The sequence below is a fragment of the Colius striatus genome, chromosome 4 (assembly GCF_028858725.1).
Source record: "Colius striatus isolate bColStr4 chromosome 4, bColStr4.1.hap1, whole genome shotgun sequence".
Lineage (NCBI taxonomy): Eukaryota > Metazoa > Chordata > Aves > Coliiformes > Coliidae > Colius > Colius striatus.
The window spans coordinates 77,205,211-77,218,781 of record NC_084762.1 but is presented as its reverse complement, the minus strand read 5'-3'; the positions used below and the strand labels follow the sequence as shown (position 1 = coordinate 77,218,781).

General features: G+C 38.6%; 1 protein-coding gene across 1 annotated transcript in view; it reads left to right on the top strand.

The window, feature by feature from the left end:
* DPYS (dihydropyrimidinase) overlaps window positions 1–13,571 on the top strand; it is a 29,215-nt gene continuing 15,644 nt past the window's right edge. Inside the window, exons 1-4 of the mRNA XM_010203472.2 lie at window positions 1–270; window positions 3,947–4,105; window positions 5,946–6,125; window positions 7,244–7,433. Of these exons, the coding sequence (XP_010201774.2) occupies window positions 1–270; window positions 3,947–4,105; window positions 5,946–6,125; window positions 7,244–7,433 (799 nt within the window). The remainder of the gene's footprint in view (window positions 271–3,946; window positions 4,106–5,945; window positions 6,126–7,243; window positions 7,434–13,571) is intronic.

Below are 13,571 nucleotides of genomic sequence, written 5' to 3'. Positions count from 1 at the left end.
ATGCCACAAAAAAACCCAACTCAGCAAAGACTTTTGATCAAAGGGGGGAAAGTTGTGAATGATGACCATTCTATGGTGGCTGATGTGTATGTGGAAGATGGAGTGGTGCAGCACGTGGGGCTGAACCTAAATCCTGAGTCATCGTCTGGACTTGTCGTGCTGGATGCAACCAACAAGCTGGTGATCCCTGGGGGCATCGATACTCATACACACATGCAATTCCCTTTTATGGGTAGCCAGTCAAAAGATGACTTCTTTACAGGAACCAAGGTGAGTGCAAATATGTGTATCTGGGCTTTCTCAGAAAGGAATGTCTGCTGGTTATTCAACATTACTTCTAACAGAGAAAGTAGAGGTGAATCAAGCACAGACATTTGTTATGGTCCCTTGACTGGGACATTGTAGTATGCACATGGGGTACTCAGAGGTCCACTTTCAACCAGTAATTATTTGGCTTCCTTCAGAGCCTTTTCTCTATGGGTGATGAATGTTAAGCTCAGCCATTTACCCTGCCTGTGGCCATTCAGACTGCAACTTGCATTTGTAAAAACAACAGACTTCATACTTCTCTGAGCAAAGGCTAACCAAAGTAACAGTTTAACTCCCCAGCATGTTGGAAGCACTTCTGTGGTGTCTGATCTTTCTACTCTGTTAGCATCGGGGAGTACAAGGTTTTCTTCTCTCCTTTGCTTTAGACCTTACTGTGTCTCTCTCTGAAAGTCCAGTTCAAAGCCACTTTCTGAGAGTATCTAATTTCTCCCAATTTAAGAATTGTTTTCAGGTTTTTAGCTGCTCTCATTACATTCCCTGCATTAGCAGTTTATCAATTACTAATATTAACAGTGTTATGCATTATCTCCATACAGGAAAAATACTAATACAAAGTAAAGTGGTTTTCTAAGAGCTTTGCTGTGCAGGCTGAAATCATTTACTCACAGATGGGATCACATTGCCATAACAGGCTTGACTTTTAGCTTGCATCCTCAGAATGCCTCTGATATCCCACCCTTCTCACAGTAGAACTGAGATTTGCTAAAAAGCAGAAAGTAGTAGTGCATCCTTTCTAAAGAAATGGGTTTCACTGATGTGAATTTTTTCTGATAGACAGTACTAATTTTCTTTGTTGAAAGGGTTGAAACTGTTAAATTCAACTCCTTTCAATAAGGGACATAGTGCAGTAACAACACAACTGTTAAGAACCTTTAAAACTTGCTGTCTTGCTTAGATTGACGCAGTTCTTTAACAGGAAATTTCATTTCTTACTTGCCCCATGTGATGAGTGTGAGTTAGATTGTCTGAGAGGCATAAATGTATATTTCCATACTCTGACAAAGATTTGGGGTTTTTCATGTTGAGCCCAGAGTAGGGAGGACTGCAAATGACCTGTATGCTATTCTTAAATTGCCAACATATTTCTTTCAATAACAATATTTATTCAAATTCAAGATAGATTTGCTGGTGTTGCTGCTGTTATTTGAATGGAAATATTTTACACTCAATAGTTTTAAGCACTAAAATAGTTCTTCTCAAGTTATAGTGGCTGATTATAATAGACCATAATTATTCTGCAGAACTTTGCAAAAAATTGTCTTGTCCATCAAAGCAGACCTTTTCTTGCCATGCCAAAATGGCTATGTCAAACATAACAGGTCTCTCCAAGTCAAATATAAGATGTAAAAGGAAAGCTACAGTGTTGAATTTCTGCCTTTGGAACTGATAGCTGGAAATGGATTATAAATTTGATCATGGGATTGTCTTTCCACAAATTTCAGTCTCTGTCATAGCTATCTGTTAGGAATGAGGGAATCTATTATTATATGAGTGTAACAATGCTGTCTTTTTCAGATATTCATAAACATTTTTTTTTAAAATTATAGTCACCAAAACGGCTTCCACAAGCAGTTTTTGATCTTCACACTCCTTTTTGTGATAAATGGAGAGAAAAAAAATCAAGTCCACAGTGTCCATTCTGCTTTCCTATAGACATTGCAAAGTGTGTTTCCTGGATGAATAAAGTGCAGAATTTGATTCCTGGTATACTTATTTTACATGATTTACAGTACACAAAAAGATCATCATAGAATGGTAGGGGTTGGAAGGGACCTTTAGAGATCATCTAGTCCAACTTTCCTGCAGAAGCAGGTCCACCTAGATCTGGTTGCGCAGGAACGCTTCCAGGTGGATCTTGAAGAACTCCAAGGAAGGAGACTCCACACCCTCCCCGGGCAGCCTGTGCCAGGGCTCCCTCACCCTCACAGTGAAATAGTTTTTCCTTATGTTTAAATGGAACTTTTTGTGTTCCAGCTTCATTCCATTACTCTTTTTCCTGTTGCTAGATACAATAGAAAAAGAGGATGCTCCAACCTCCTGACAGTCACCATTTAGATACTTTTAAATATTAATGAGATAAATTAATGTTTTGTCATTTTCTGTGACAATGCTTTATTTCTCTGTGAAGACCAATTTTCTCTGTGACCAATTAAAGTCACTTTAATGCCTGAAAGAAGACTCTAGATCCAGGCTAGTGATCATATGTCAAAAAGTTAGATATTGTGGACCTCCTTAACTTAGGTCAAAGTGTGGAAAGTGTTCAGAGCTATTTACTAGAGGTCATCATACATCAAACATTTTGGCAAGAGAAGCAGGGAGATAGAGTTTGCAACTGTTGACTATTGCAACATATGTTACAGTGATAACCTAAGATTTACTCATTCAGTTGAATAAAGGCACAGAATACCTCTCTTTACAAAGACAGAGGAAAGATGTTAAGGGAAAAAACAGACTTTGAGTGGAGTTGTGAAACCCATTCCTTTTTTTCTTGAATTCTATAAATGTTCTTCAAATCTAAATCTTGTTTAATAAATAATTTGTGTTGTTGAAAAGAATGACAGTTTGAACAACTTCTCTTGGAGAAAATGTTTTGCTGATCACAGATTCACAAATGTTTATGTTGCTCTCCAAACTCCTTTTTTTTTTTCAAAATATACTGACATATTTCCAATTTTACTTTTGATTGTGAAGTGAAGGAAGGAATAGACTGACTGATCTAGAAATAGGAAGAGTAAAATATAATGAATTTGTACTGCATGTATTTTGATCTGAATTGGTTGTACCTGTTGTGCAAAGAGATGTTTTTCAGAGAGAATTTGTCTCTAATTGGGAAGATTGCAAAAAGTACAGTAAACGAATTTCTAAATAGGATCAATTTTTGTTAGCTGAGAATCTGGTTTCTGGGAGTGACTAACAAAGATCCTTCAATGGGAAAAAAAAAGGTACTAACTCAATTGTCTATAAAGGAGAGTAAAAATTACTGTTAAAACAATTTTTGATCGCATAACATACATCAAGTAAGCTTTTTGTTTCTTTTACTAAATGCTACCCTGTCAGTAATAAAAATAATTCAAAACCACTTTAAAATCCCTTTGGTGTTACACAAGGGTTTGGGGATTTTGACACTGGGTTTTCAAACCCAATCTGTGAGGGGTTTTTTGTTGCATATCTGTCCCTAGTAGTCTCCTGTAAAAGAAATAACTCATGTTGTTTTTCAGCTATGTAGACTATAAAGAAACATTTCTCAAGTTGACTATAGTCTTTTGGTGCTCTTCTTTCTCAGTGATCCCACCAGCTTAGGGAAACCCACTGATGCATGAATTCTGCAGACTCATCTCCAAATCTTTGATAAGATTTTGTACCTGTGCAAAAACTTCTCGTTCAATTTGAGAATTTCCCCATGATTGTCCTCTATAATTCTTTGAGAATATCTTTCTCAAAGGAGGTGAAATTAGTCTCCACAATCATTTTTCAAGATCAGGCTTTACTTCAGGAAAGTCTTCAGTGGCTTTTTTCTTTTTAGTGTATGAAGTTAATTGTTGCACAGGTAATTAGAGTGAGTGGGAGGAAATTTGCATTCTCTTTGACTACTAAATATTAACTTTCTTCGTTTCAGGCTGCTATTGCAGGAGGAACCACTATGATCATTGACTTTGCCATCCCTCACAAAGGCTGTTCTCTTATTGAAGCATTTGAAACATGGAAAAGCTGGGCAGACCCTAAAGTCTGCTGTGATTATGCACTGCATGTGGCAGTTACGTGGTGGAGCAACAAGGTAGACACAATTGCTGATTTTCAGTTCCATAACTTGATACTCTACCTACTTTGAATTAGTCCTCACATACTAAATATAGCTTGCTGGCAGTATTATAATAGTTTGTATTTTTGTGTGTAAAAACCACATTTTAAATAGCCCACACCTTTCTAAAGGTACATGTATTTGAAAAAAATAAAGCCTGCCGATAGCCTACATCTTTAGATGATACTGCACAAAGGAAAAACAAGCAGTTGTGCAAGACTAGACCAGGCCGGCCAGATGGAACAAGAAGTATTTGCATAAATTCTGCAATTTGCCAAATACATTGACTTTTCAGGTGCTTGACATCTATCTGAACCTGACCCATGTTTTATGAGACCATTTTGGACCCTCAGAGAACATGCATCAGTGCATAGATATATTAAGTAAATTCCATTTTTAAAGATGAGTACTTCCTCTAATTTTTAACTTTCAAAGTATATAAACCAAAGCCTTCACTTTGTAAACACCCCATCTTTCATTTTCTGAGCACTAGGAACTAAATAAACTGACCACAACTTCTAGCTCAAAGCAAAGACATAAATTCTCTGGAGAAGTCTGAGGAATGTGCATTTGAAACAGCCTTAGTAGAGAACAGTGGAATTGTACTGAAAAATCCAATAAAACCAGGGAAGTGTAAATCAATGAAATGCTCTGATTTATGTTAAGAAATTAACTGTTTTTAAAGGCCAAGATTGAAGGAAATACAAAGGTCTAATGATTTGTAGCCGTAAAAGGCCTGGATAAAAGCAATTTCTAATTAACTATCATCTCCTCAGAATTTAAAGTACAAATTAAAAACGTACATTCTTTACAATGTCTTCCCTTAGATGTAGGAACTAGTGAATGAGAAAATAAATGACATGTCTCTATATTGGTGTCAGAGCAGGGCCTTATATCAGGTATTTATTTGTTTGATAATGGGCACTCAAGATATACTACCATTCTAGATCAGTCCAGAAAATTTCTTTGAGTTTTGCATCTCTCACCATTCTTGAGCAGATCCACCCAGATTACTAGAGAGAAGATGAAGAGTAACTTTTTGAATTCATCCCATGGAAATCTTAATGGCATCACAGATACACATCAATCATTGTCACTATCATTTTACTGGGAAGGGAGAGACAAAGTTAGGTAATGGATAGTCCTAGCTAACCAGCTGTACAAGAAACCTTTTGACTAAATTCTGCATCTTTCTGTCTTTATTTGGGACATAATGTTTTGCTGGGCTTCTATCAGAAGCAGCCAATCCTCGTAAACAAGGAGTGCATACAAGACAAAAAGCAAGTTTTTATCTAGAGTTTTTGAGCCACTTTGTTTCATGACAAAATATTTCAGAAGGCTGTGTGTTGTTTAGAGTCAGGATAAAGCTCTAGGGGATAAGATCTTTTCTATCACTCTGATATATGCCAGAAGCTGAAGCCTATTATGATTCAATTTTGAAAGTCAATTTTGCACAAATCTCTATAATGCGTAAGTTGGATACATTGATTATAATATTGGACTGTTTTCAACATCAAGAGGTTTATTGGAAATAGAATTCTGCTTCACTATCTTTTATATAGACCATTTCCTTCTTGCAGTTATCTTGAGTCTCCAATATCTGCACTGCAGTGGTACTGTTTTGTATACCTTGAGAATGAATTTCATGTAAGGATAATGGTATAAGGCAGTCTTTAAATATATGAGTTGAGGTGTTTGGACTAAACACATTTGATGACTAAGTAAAGGTTCACCTTAATACTTACAGTTTATACAAAATTTTTAACAGGTAAAATACAGCATTGCTGGATTTTGAAAATTGCTGATTGTCTTTCAGGTGAAGGAAGAAATGGAAAGTCTTGTTCAAAACAAAGGTGTCAACTCCTTCAAGATGTTTATGGCTTATAAAGATCTGTACATGGTCAGTGATGAGGAGTTATATGCAGCCTTTTCCTGCTGTAAGGAGCTTGGAGCAGTTGCTCAAGTCCATGCAGAGAATGGGGAGCTAATTGCACAGGTAGGCATTCGACATTTTGTCCATCAAAGTCAGAAATAGAAATGGTCCTGTTACCTAAGCCCTTCAGTAGATTAGTAACATCACTGCATCATAGGGAAAGGCTGTTTTACCCTATTTTATTTCCAGGAAACTGAAGACAAATATCTTGTACCAGATCCTAAAGGGTGCTTGTGGTAGGCTAAGAAATTGTAACCTGAAGTTCTGGTTTTAGGTTGGACAGGAGGCAAGTGATCCTGTTACAATAAGAGTTATGCTTGCAGTATAATATATATATATATATAACCTTGCAATATAATATCTACTCTTGACTGCCAAAAAAAAAGTAACAGCCAGAGCCTGGCCATTGACCAAGTCAAATGGGGAACACTCAACTAAGTATTTAGACATCCAATGTGAGATACCTAACTCTAGGTCTCTCCAAACATAGTCAACTCACCTAATAGGAGTGACTCCAGAAGTATGGAGAAAGGTTCACTGACAGCACAAAAGTCTCAATGTCCCTCCATGCATAGTTATCCTCACTACACACTTGGTACTGCCACCTTAGTGTCGTGTGAAGACACTGGGAGTATAACTACACTGATGTCTTTGAGTTTCTTCAACTATTCTTCTCAATAATGCTTTGACTCTGCCATGATGGAAGTGAATTTATTGCTAAATAATCTCAAATCAGCAAAGCGTAAGTTCCTTGAATATAGAAGGGACAAAAAAACTTGGAACCTCATTTAGAAGCTCTAGATATGTGTCTTTGTGCTTACTAAGGATCTTTCCTTATGTTTTTCAAAGGAGGGGTTAGCACTGCCTTCTTGGTTACTGGCTGCAATCATTTAAGAGTACCTGGTGAGCGAGGGGTAAGGCTTTCAGAAGCAGTGATTTTTTTTCTGCAAGCCAGTGGAGTGTGTTCTTTGAAGTCACTTAGGTATTCTGGGACCTGTGTTTATTGAGAGATATACCGGATTTCAGGTAACACGACAATAATTTTTCTTGAAAAAAAATCATTGATTTTCTTCCTCAACCTAGCTGCTGTGGCTGGTTTAGGATCCATTTGGCTGTTAGCATGTTCATGACACCGTGGTTGCACCTTTACTGGCTCTTACATGTTTTTATCTGTTGTTCAGGGTGCAAAGAAGATGCTGGCAATGGGAATAACTGGCCCTGAGGGACACGAGATGTGTCGTCCTGAGGAAGTGGAAGCTGAAGCTACTCAAAGAGCAATTACCATAGCCAATGCTGTAAACTGCCCCCTTTATGTAGTTCATGTAATGAGTAAATCTGCAGCAAGGGTGATAAGTAATGCACGAAGAGAAGGTAAAAGTCTTAATTCTAATATGCTTGGGCAATGGCATTGGAGGAAGGAAGAGTCATGGAAAACCAAACATAGCATCAGTGTCCAACTTGCCCTGGATGCAATAATCCTTAGAACATGGGTGAATTCCTTGGAGAGGGGTGTCTAAACTGCATGTGTGTGATGTGGGGAGCCCAAGGGGAGCTGAGCAGCAAGGGAAGAACATTTGAGAACAACATTTGAGACTTTCTCTTTTCCCCAGAGCAAACTTTTTTCTCCTTAGTATTGTATCCCCAAGATCAAAGTGATGGTCAGGACAGAATTATTGCATTAAAACTGATGTGATCCCTCCAAGACAATATATGCTCTGATACTTCTTCCCTGAGTTATACAAGCCTTTACCAGCTACTTAGATGAGAAATTCTACAACAGAGACCACACCTTATTTTTACAGATAGTGCCATGACATGACCAGGACTCCTAGTCACTGGGCGCTTAGAAATCATGGTAATGATCACAGTGTTAGAAAGCCTCTGTGCACTCCAGGGTTCATAAATAGTTCCAATCAGCCAATGTAGCCAGACCCATTTGACTATCTGTCTAGAAGCAGCCTGAAAGCTGTAAGAATGCAGGATGTTTTACCTCCTTATCTGTAAAATCATCCAGAACAGCCTGTAGAACCACAGTGCTGTGAGTGGAAGGAGCAGGACTGAAGCCTGTGATTTGGAGGGACTAAAACTTTATGTGTTCATGATTTAACATAGATTGTACATGGACCTCAGTTTCCTTATTTCTTGACTTTATATAGGGAGTTACTTGGAATTTAGCTTATTAATATCAAAATGCAGAGTATGAGAGCTTGGCAAAAGTGCAATCAGAACCATCATGGTATCATTGTGTTAATATCATAGAATCATAGAATGGTAGGGGTTGGAAGGGACCTTTAGAGATTATCTAGTCCAACCCCCCTGCAGAAGTAGGTTCACCTAGATCAGGTCACATAGGAACACGTCCAGGCAGGTCTTGAAGGACGTCCAAGGAAGGAGACTCCACAACCCCTCTGGGCAGCCTGTTCCACTGCTCTTTCACCCTCACAGCAAAAGAGTTTTTTCCTATATTTAAGTGGATCTTTTTGTGTTCCAGCTTCATTCCATTACCCCTTGTCCTGTTGCTAGCTACTATAGAAAAAAGGGATGTCACTTTTATATCCATTTATAAATAAATATATAAATCTAGATGGATTTGTTTATGTGGAATATGTACTGATTATGAATTTTAGTAAGATCTATCAATAAAAAAAGTTTAGGAAAGAATCTCTCAGGATATTTTCTGCTAGCACAGCTTTTGGTACTGTGCTGTATTAGATTCCTCCACTAGATGACAGTGCTGCTGATAATGTGGATTATATCCGACAGTGCAGGGACAGGTATGGTGTCAACTTTAACTGCAAGAAGCTGTAACAACAGTTAAAATACCAAGATAAAAGATGAAATACTGTCTATGAACATAAAAGAGCTAAGATAAAAGGTGGTGTTTTATAACACAGTATTGAAGTGAAAAATTCTGTGCTGATAGTAAATACTGTAAAATATTGTTAGACATGTGTTGTAAGAATAATCTGCAGTGCCGTTTTGATAACTGAGTTGACACACGTATGCTTCTTCAATGTGTGAAAATAAGAAATCAGTACATTATGCTTCTTGTGGTGCAAATTGAATTTTATAGCTTCCTGGATTGAATCATCTCAATGCTTGCCATTGTGCACAGCAATATAAACATCTCTCCATAATTAACTTATATTTGCATGGCAGTATACTGTTTAGGAAACAGAAATTTAAGATTAGTTAAGAAATTTCAAATGGTAGCTTAGTGTACCAACATTAGTAACAACAATTATAGTTTTAAATGAAGCTGATCTTTATAAATTCTGGCAATTAGAAATACATTGTTAGTTTCAGTGGAAGTTATTTTCCTTTCTTCAATTAAAAATGGCAATACAAAGCAAAGAGTTCCAGACAAAAAATAGCCCAACTTCTCAAGGTATTGTATAAAGGATGTAAATGAAGCATAAATATTTTGCTGAAAAATATTCAACTTGGATAGTTAAAACTACTCTACTGTAAAAGCTGTGTAAACTCTTCAATACCAAAGTTTAATGCAGAACCAAAGTTCACTCTAACACAGTTTATTTATCTTTTCAAGATGTTTCTTAATCTCTTGCTGGATAAAATAATCTTCCTACTGTTTACAATTGTGAAATTTTTCCTATTACTTTCCAAGCCCTTAGCAACAAGTACAGTGAATGGATGCATATTCATCCCTGCCCATTTCAGAGGAAGACTGATATCCCTTCCTATTCTATCACTAACCTCAGAAGGGGAGAGACTGATCTTCAGTGAGCATTATCTCTTTTCTGCATGGCAGTGTGATACCAAACTTGAAGCACTGCTTCTCAAATTCTGTGGGATGATGATTTTCCTAGTAAAAAAATGTAAGTCAGACTCCATTTCTTCTGTAGTAGTTTGAGCCTGGCTTGATGCCAGGTGCCCACCACACCACTTTATCCCCCACCTCCTCAGCAAGCCAGGGAAGGGGAGAAAATAAGATGGGAGTCTCGTGGGTTGAGATAAAAACAGTTTAATAAATAAGCAGCAAAGCCGCGCGCGCGGGAAGCAAAGCAAAAGCAGATAAGCTGTTACTCTCTACTTCCCATCAGCAGCGATGTCCGGCCACCTCCCGAGAAGCAGGGCTTCAGTACGCGTAGCGGTTGCTTTGGGAAGGCCAGAAATGAATCTCGCCTCCCCTTCCTGCTCCTCTCCCCCAGTTTATATTACTGAGCTGACATCATATGGTATGGAATATCTCCTTGGTCAGCCTGGGTCAGCTGTCCTGGCCATAGTCCCTCCCAAGATCATGCCCACTCACAGCTATTGGTGAAGGTGGGGGAAGGAATGCTGGAGGGACAGCCCTGATGCTGTGCAAGCGGTAGTCATAATATTGATATCAATAGTAAGCACAGCACTGCAGGAGCTGCTGTGGAAAATCACTACCGTCCCAGACCCACTACACTTCTTTGTCTCTCATTTAGCTATACAAAGTGAAAAATAATATTAGAGCTATAGACCGAAGGTCTGACATAGTTTGCTGAAGACAACAGGCATAATTCTTCAGTGAGCTATGGCTCAGACCTTAAAGGCTAAAATCAGTCTTACAGACTTTCTGTAGTGCCTAGTAACAGGACAAGGGGTAACAGGCACAAGGTAAATTACAGGAAGTTTCATTTGAACGTGAGGAAAAACATCTTTCTTGTGAGAGTGAGGGAGCTTTGGCACAGGCTGCCCAGCGAGGTTGTGGAGTCTCCTCTGGAGGTTTTCAAACCCAGCTGCACACATTCCTGTGTGACCTGATCAAGGTGAACTTGCTTTAGCTGGGAGTTGGACTGAATAATCTCTTGGAGGTCCCTTCTAAACCCTACCATTCTGTGAAAACTAGTGTGGCCCTGTCACACATTCCTGCAGCCTGTGACACTCATGGGGAAGCAAGACTAATAAAATGTGACTTAGGAATGTACGATTTTTTTATGATTTAAATGTGCTTGCATTCTAAGCGTCCTAAGGCTAGGATCACATCCCCTTGCCCATTTAACTGGTCTGTTACAGCTAAGGAAATAACACTTGGTAGTGCAGAGCAGAACTGGAGAGCAGAATCTTACAAATAACCTCAATTTTTAAAAAAGTTTATCTCTCTTTAAAAAGAGCACACAGAAATATGTATTTGGTCAGATTACAAGAAACTTACTTAGACTTACAAAGTTGATACTTCCTACCACCAGCCACAGATTAGATCTTCTCTTAGTGAGAATAAGAACATAGTCATAGTTTTGGGTATAGGCTCTCAAGCTGATTCTGAGCAGAGTAGGGCAACTGAAAATACCAAATTTTAGCTACTTCATGGAGGACAGCTCAGGCCCAGACCTTAGATAGCCTAACTGATACAATGCTATGCATGATTCAGTCAATTCTGCCTTGTAGTTTTGCTTCTTTCAGATGACTATCTTTGCCTCATATAACCTTAAGTATTTCTAGAACTTTTAATGGAATAAGCACCCAGGGACCAGTTTCTCAAGCCTATAAATATTTGCAGGCAGTTCTCAAGATGATAACTCTTTTTGAGTTCTGATAGGTGGTAAAATAAATTACAATTGCATATTCTTCTTTGTTATAAAGTAATTTATGTGAAAATCAGTCTTGCCAGACAGTTTGTGCATCTGATCAAGAAGTCACCAAATCTGCAGCCATTTCCCAGCAGCTCAAAGATATCAGGCCAAACAACAGAACATTTTCTGCTTACGTTTTTATTGAATGCAGGAAAATATAACAAGTGCAAAGACCTGATTTATTACCATATTTCTCCCCTTTTAGGGACAGAAGTCAATCAAACTTGAAGAATCTTAATGCAGAATTTCCTTGTTATTTGGATTAAAGCAGAATGTTGACATTATTGCATCCTTCAGTCTGTGCAATTTCTTGCATTTCACTTTGACCGTGACTAGACAATCAGCAGAAGTGTCCAGATGTAGTTTGTTGAAGCTGCAGTGTTCAGACTCAAAATCACTTGAGGAAATGGCTTGTACTCCTTCCCATGTTTGGGAACAAGGGGAGCTGTTCAGGTCAAATTCTGACTGCAGAAATACCGTCATCAGTTGCAGTACATAACTGAGAATCAACTCAGCATAAACTGTAAGCTGGCAGACTTTTTTTTTATGTTGTGAAACTGAGATACGAAAATTGTTTATGGAAGGTAAACATTTATTCCTTTCCTACCATTTTAACTTTTATCATTTGTGACTGTGTCCTAATAATTCAGAGTACAGGTTGCCTTTGGATAGAAGTTTCTTCAGCTTGTTTAGATGCAGTAGGAAAGGCACACACCACACCACACTTCTCCCTCCCCCTGCTTTCTGTTGACTGTTAAAAACCTGTCAAAAGCTTAAAAGGTAAATACAGAGGATTGGTTATATATGCAGGATTTAGTCTGCATATGTATAGGTTTGTGGCAGCCTGCCGTCAAATTCTGTGTTTGGAATTGCACAAGAAGGCCAAGATTCCCCTGAGTGCTGCAGCAGCTCTGACTTAGAAAACACTAATCTGACTGAAACCTGCTCATTCACTGAGGAGTCATATCACTTCCATGGATGACCTCGTATTCAGTGCTTTAAATTTTGAAAATAAGGTGCAAAAAAGAACAAATGATGGCTTAAGTTATGATTTCAGGTCCACGAAAATGGTGATGGTCTCTCTGAGCCCAAGTGTAAACCTATAAAATATGTGGATAAGTGGGACTGGAGCTCAGACTGCTCCAAACCAAAGTGTCAATGTGAGATAAGCACATTCAGCGTGTCTGAGCATGCTGAGGTGATTATGGCGAGTTAATAATGCTAAGAGGGAGTCTTTAGGTTGTGGAAGAAGTTATACTATGTAGTACTGGGAGTAAATGTACAGTACAGTAATGTCAGAGCAGGTCTTGAAACCTTGCAGAAGTAACTGTAGAGCTATGAGTTTTGAATGGTATGAGGCCTTTTGGCCAGACTAGCACAGAAGATTTAGGCAATGGCACTGTTACAGTGGGAACCAGATTTTGAAAAGAGGTGAGCTCCCCAGTTGCTACCTATGCTGATGTAGCAGTTGTAATCCAGCAGCTCACAGAAGTACCAGAAACTAACATACAGACAGAAATCTGCAAAGGTTTGCTTTGTTGAGTACTGTGAATGTATGAGTTATGTGCAGAAAGACAGAGAAAGGTCAGTGAAAGTAATTGCCACCTGTGCCCTTGCTGGGGTAATGCCAGGGTGCTTCTAGTACAAATTGTGCCTGAACTGAAATCTAGGATCCATAGCAAGATATCCACTGTCTGTAGGGAGTAGCAAAGGGAGAAAGCTATTGCTGGGATCCAGCAAAGTCTGACTTAACTAGCACTGAGAAGCTTATGAGTGGTCCCATGTGAAGTTCCATCTTTCTCTGGTTCTTTGGTGACCACCAGTGTCAGGGGCATTGACCACCCATCACCTACAGAACTGCAAAGTGTCTGGACCAACTCCTCAAGGCGAGACACATCATCTTTCATCTCTAATCTTGTTTTAATGAGTTTAAAACCCATGTTTC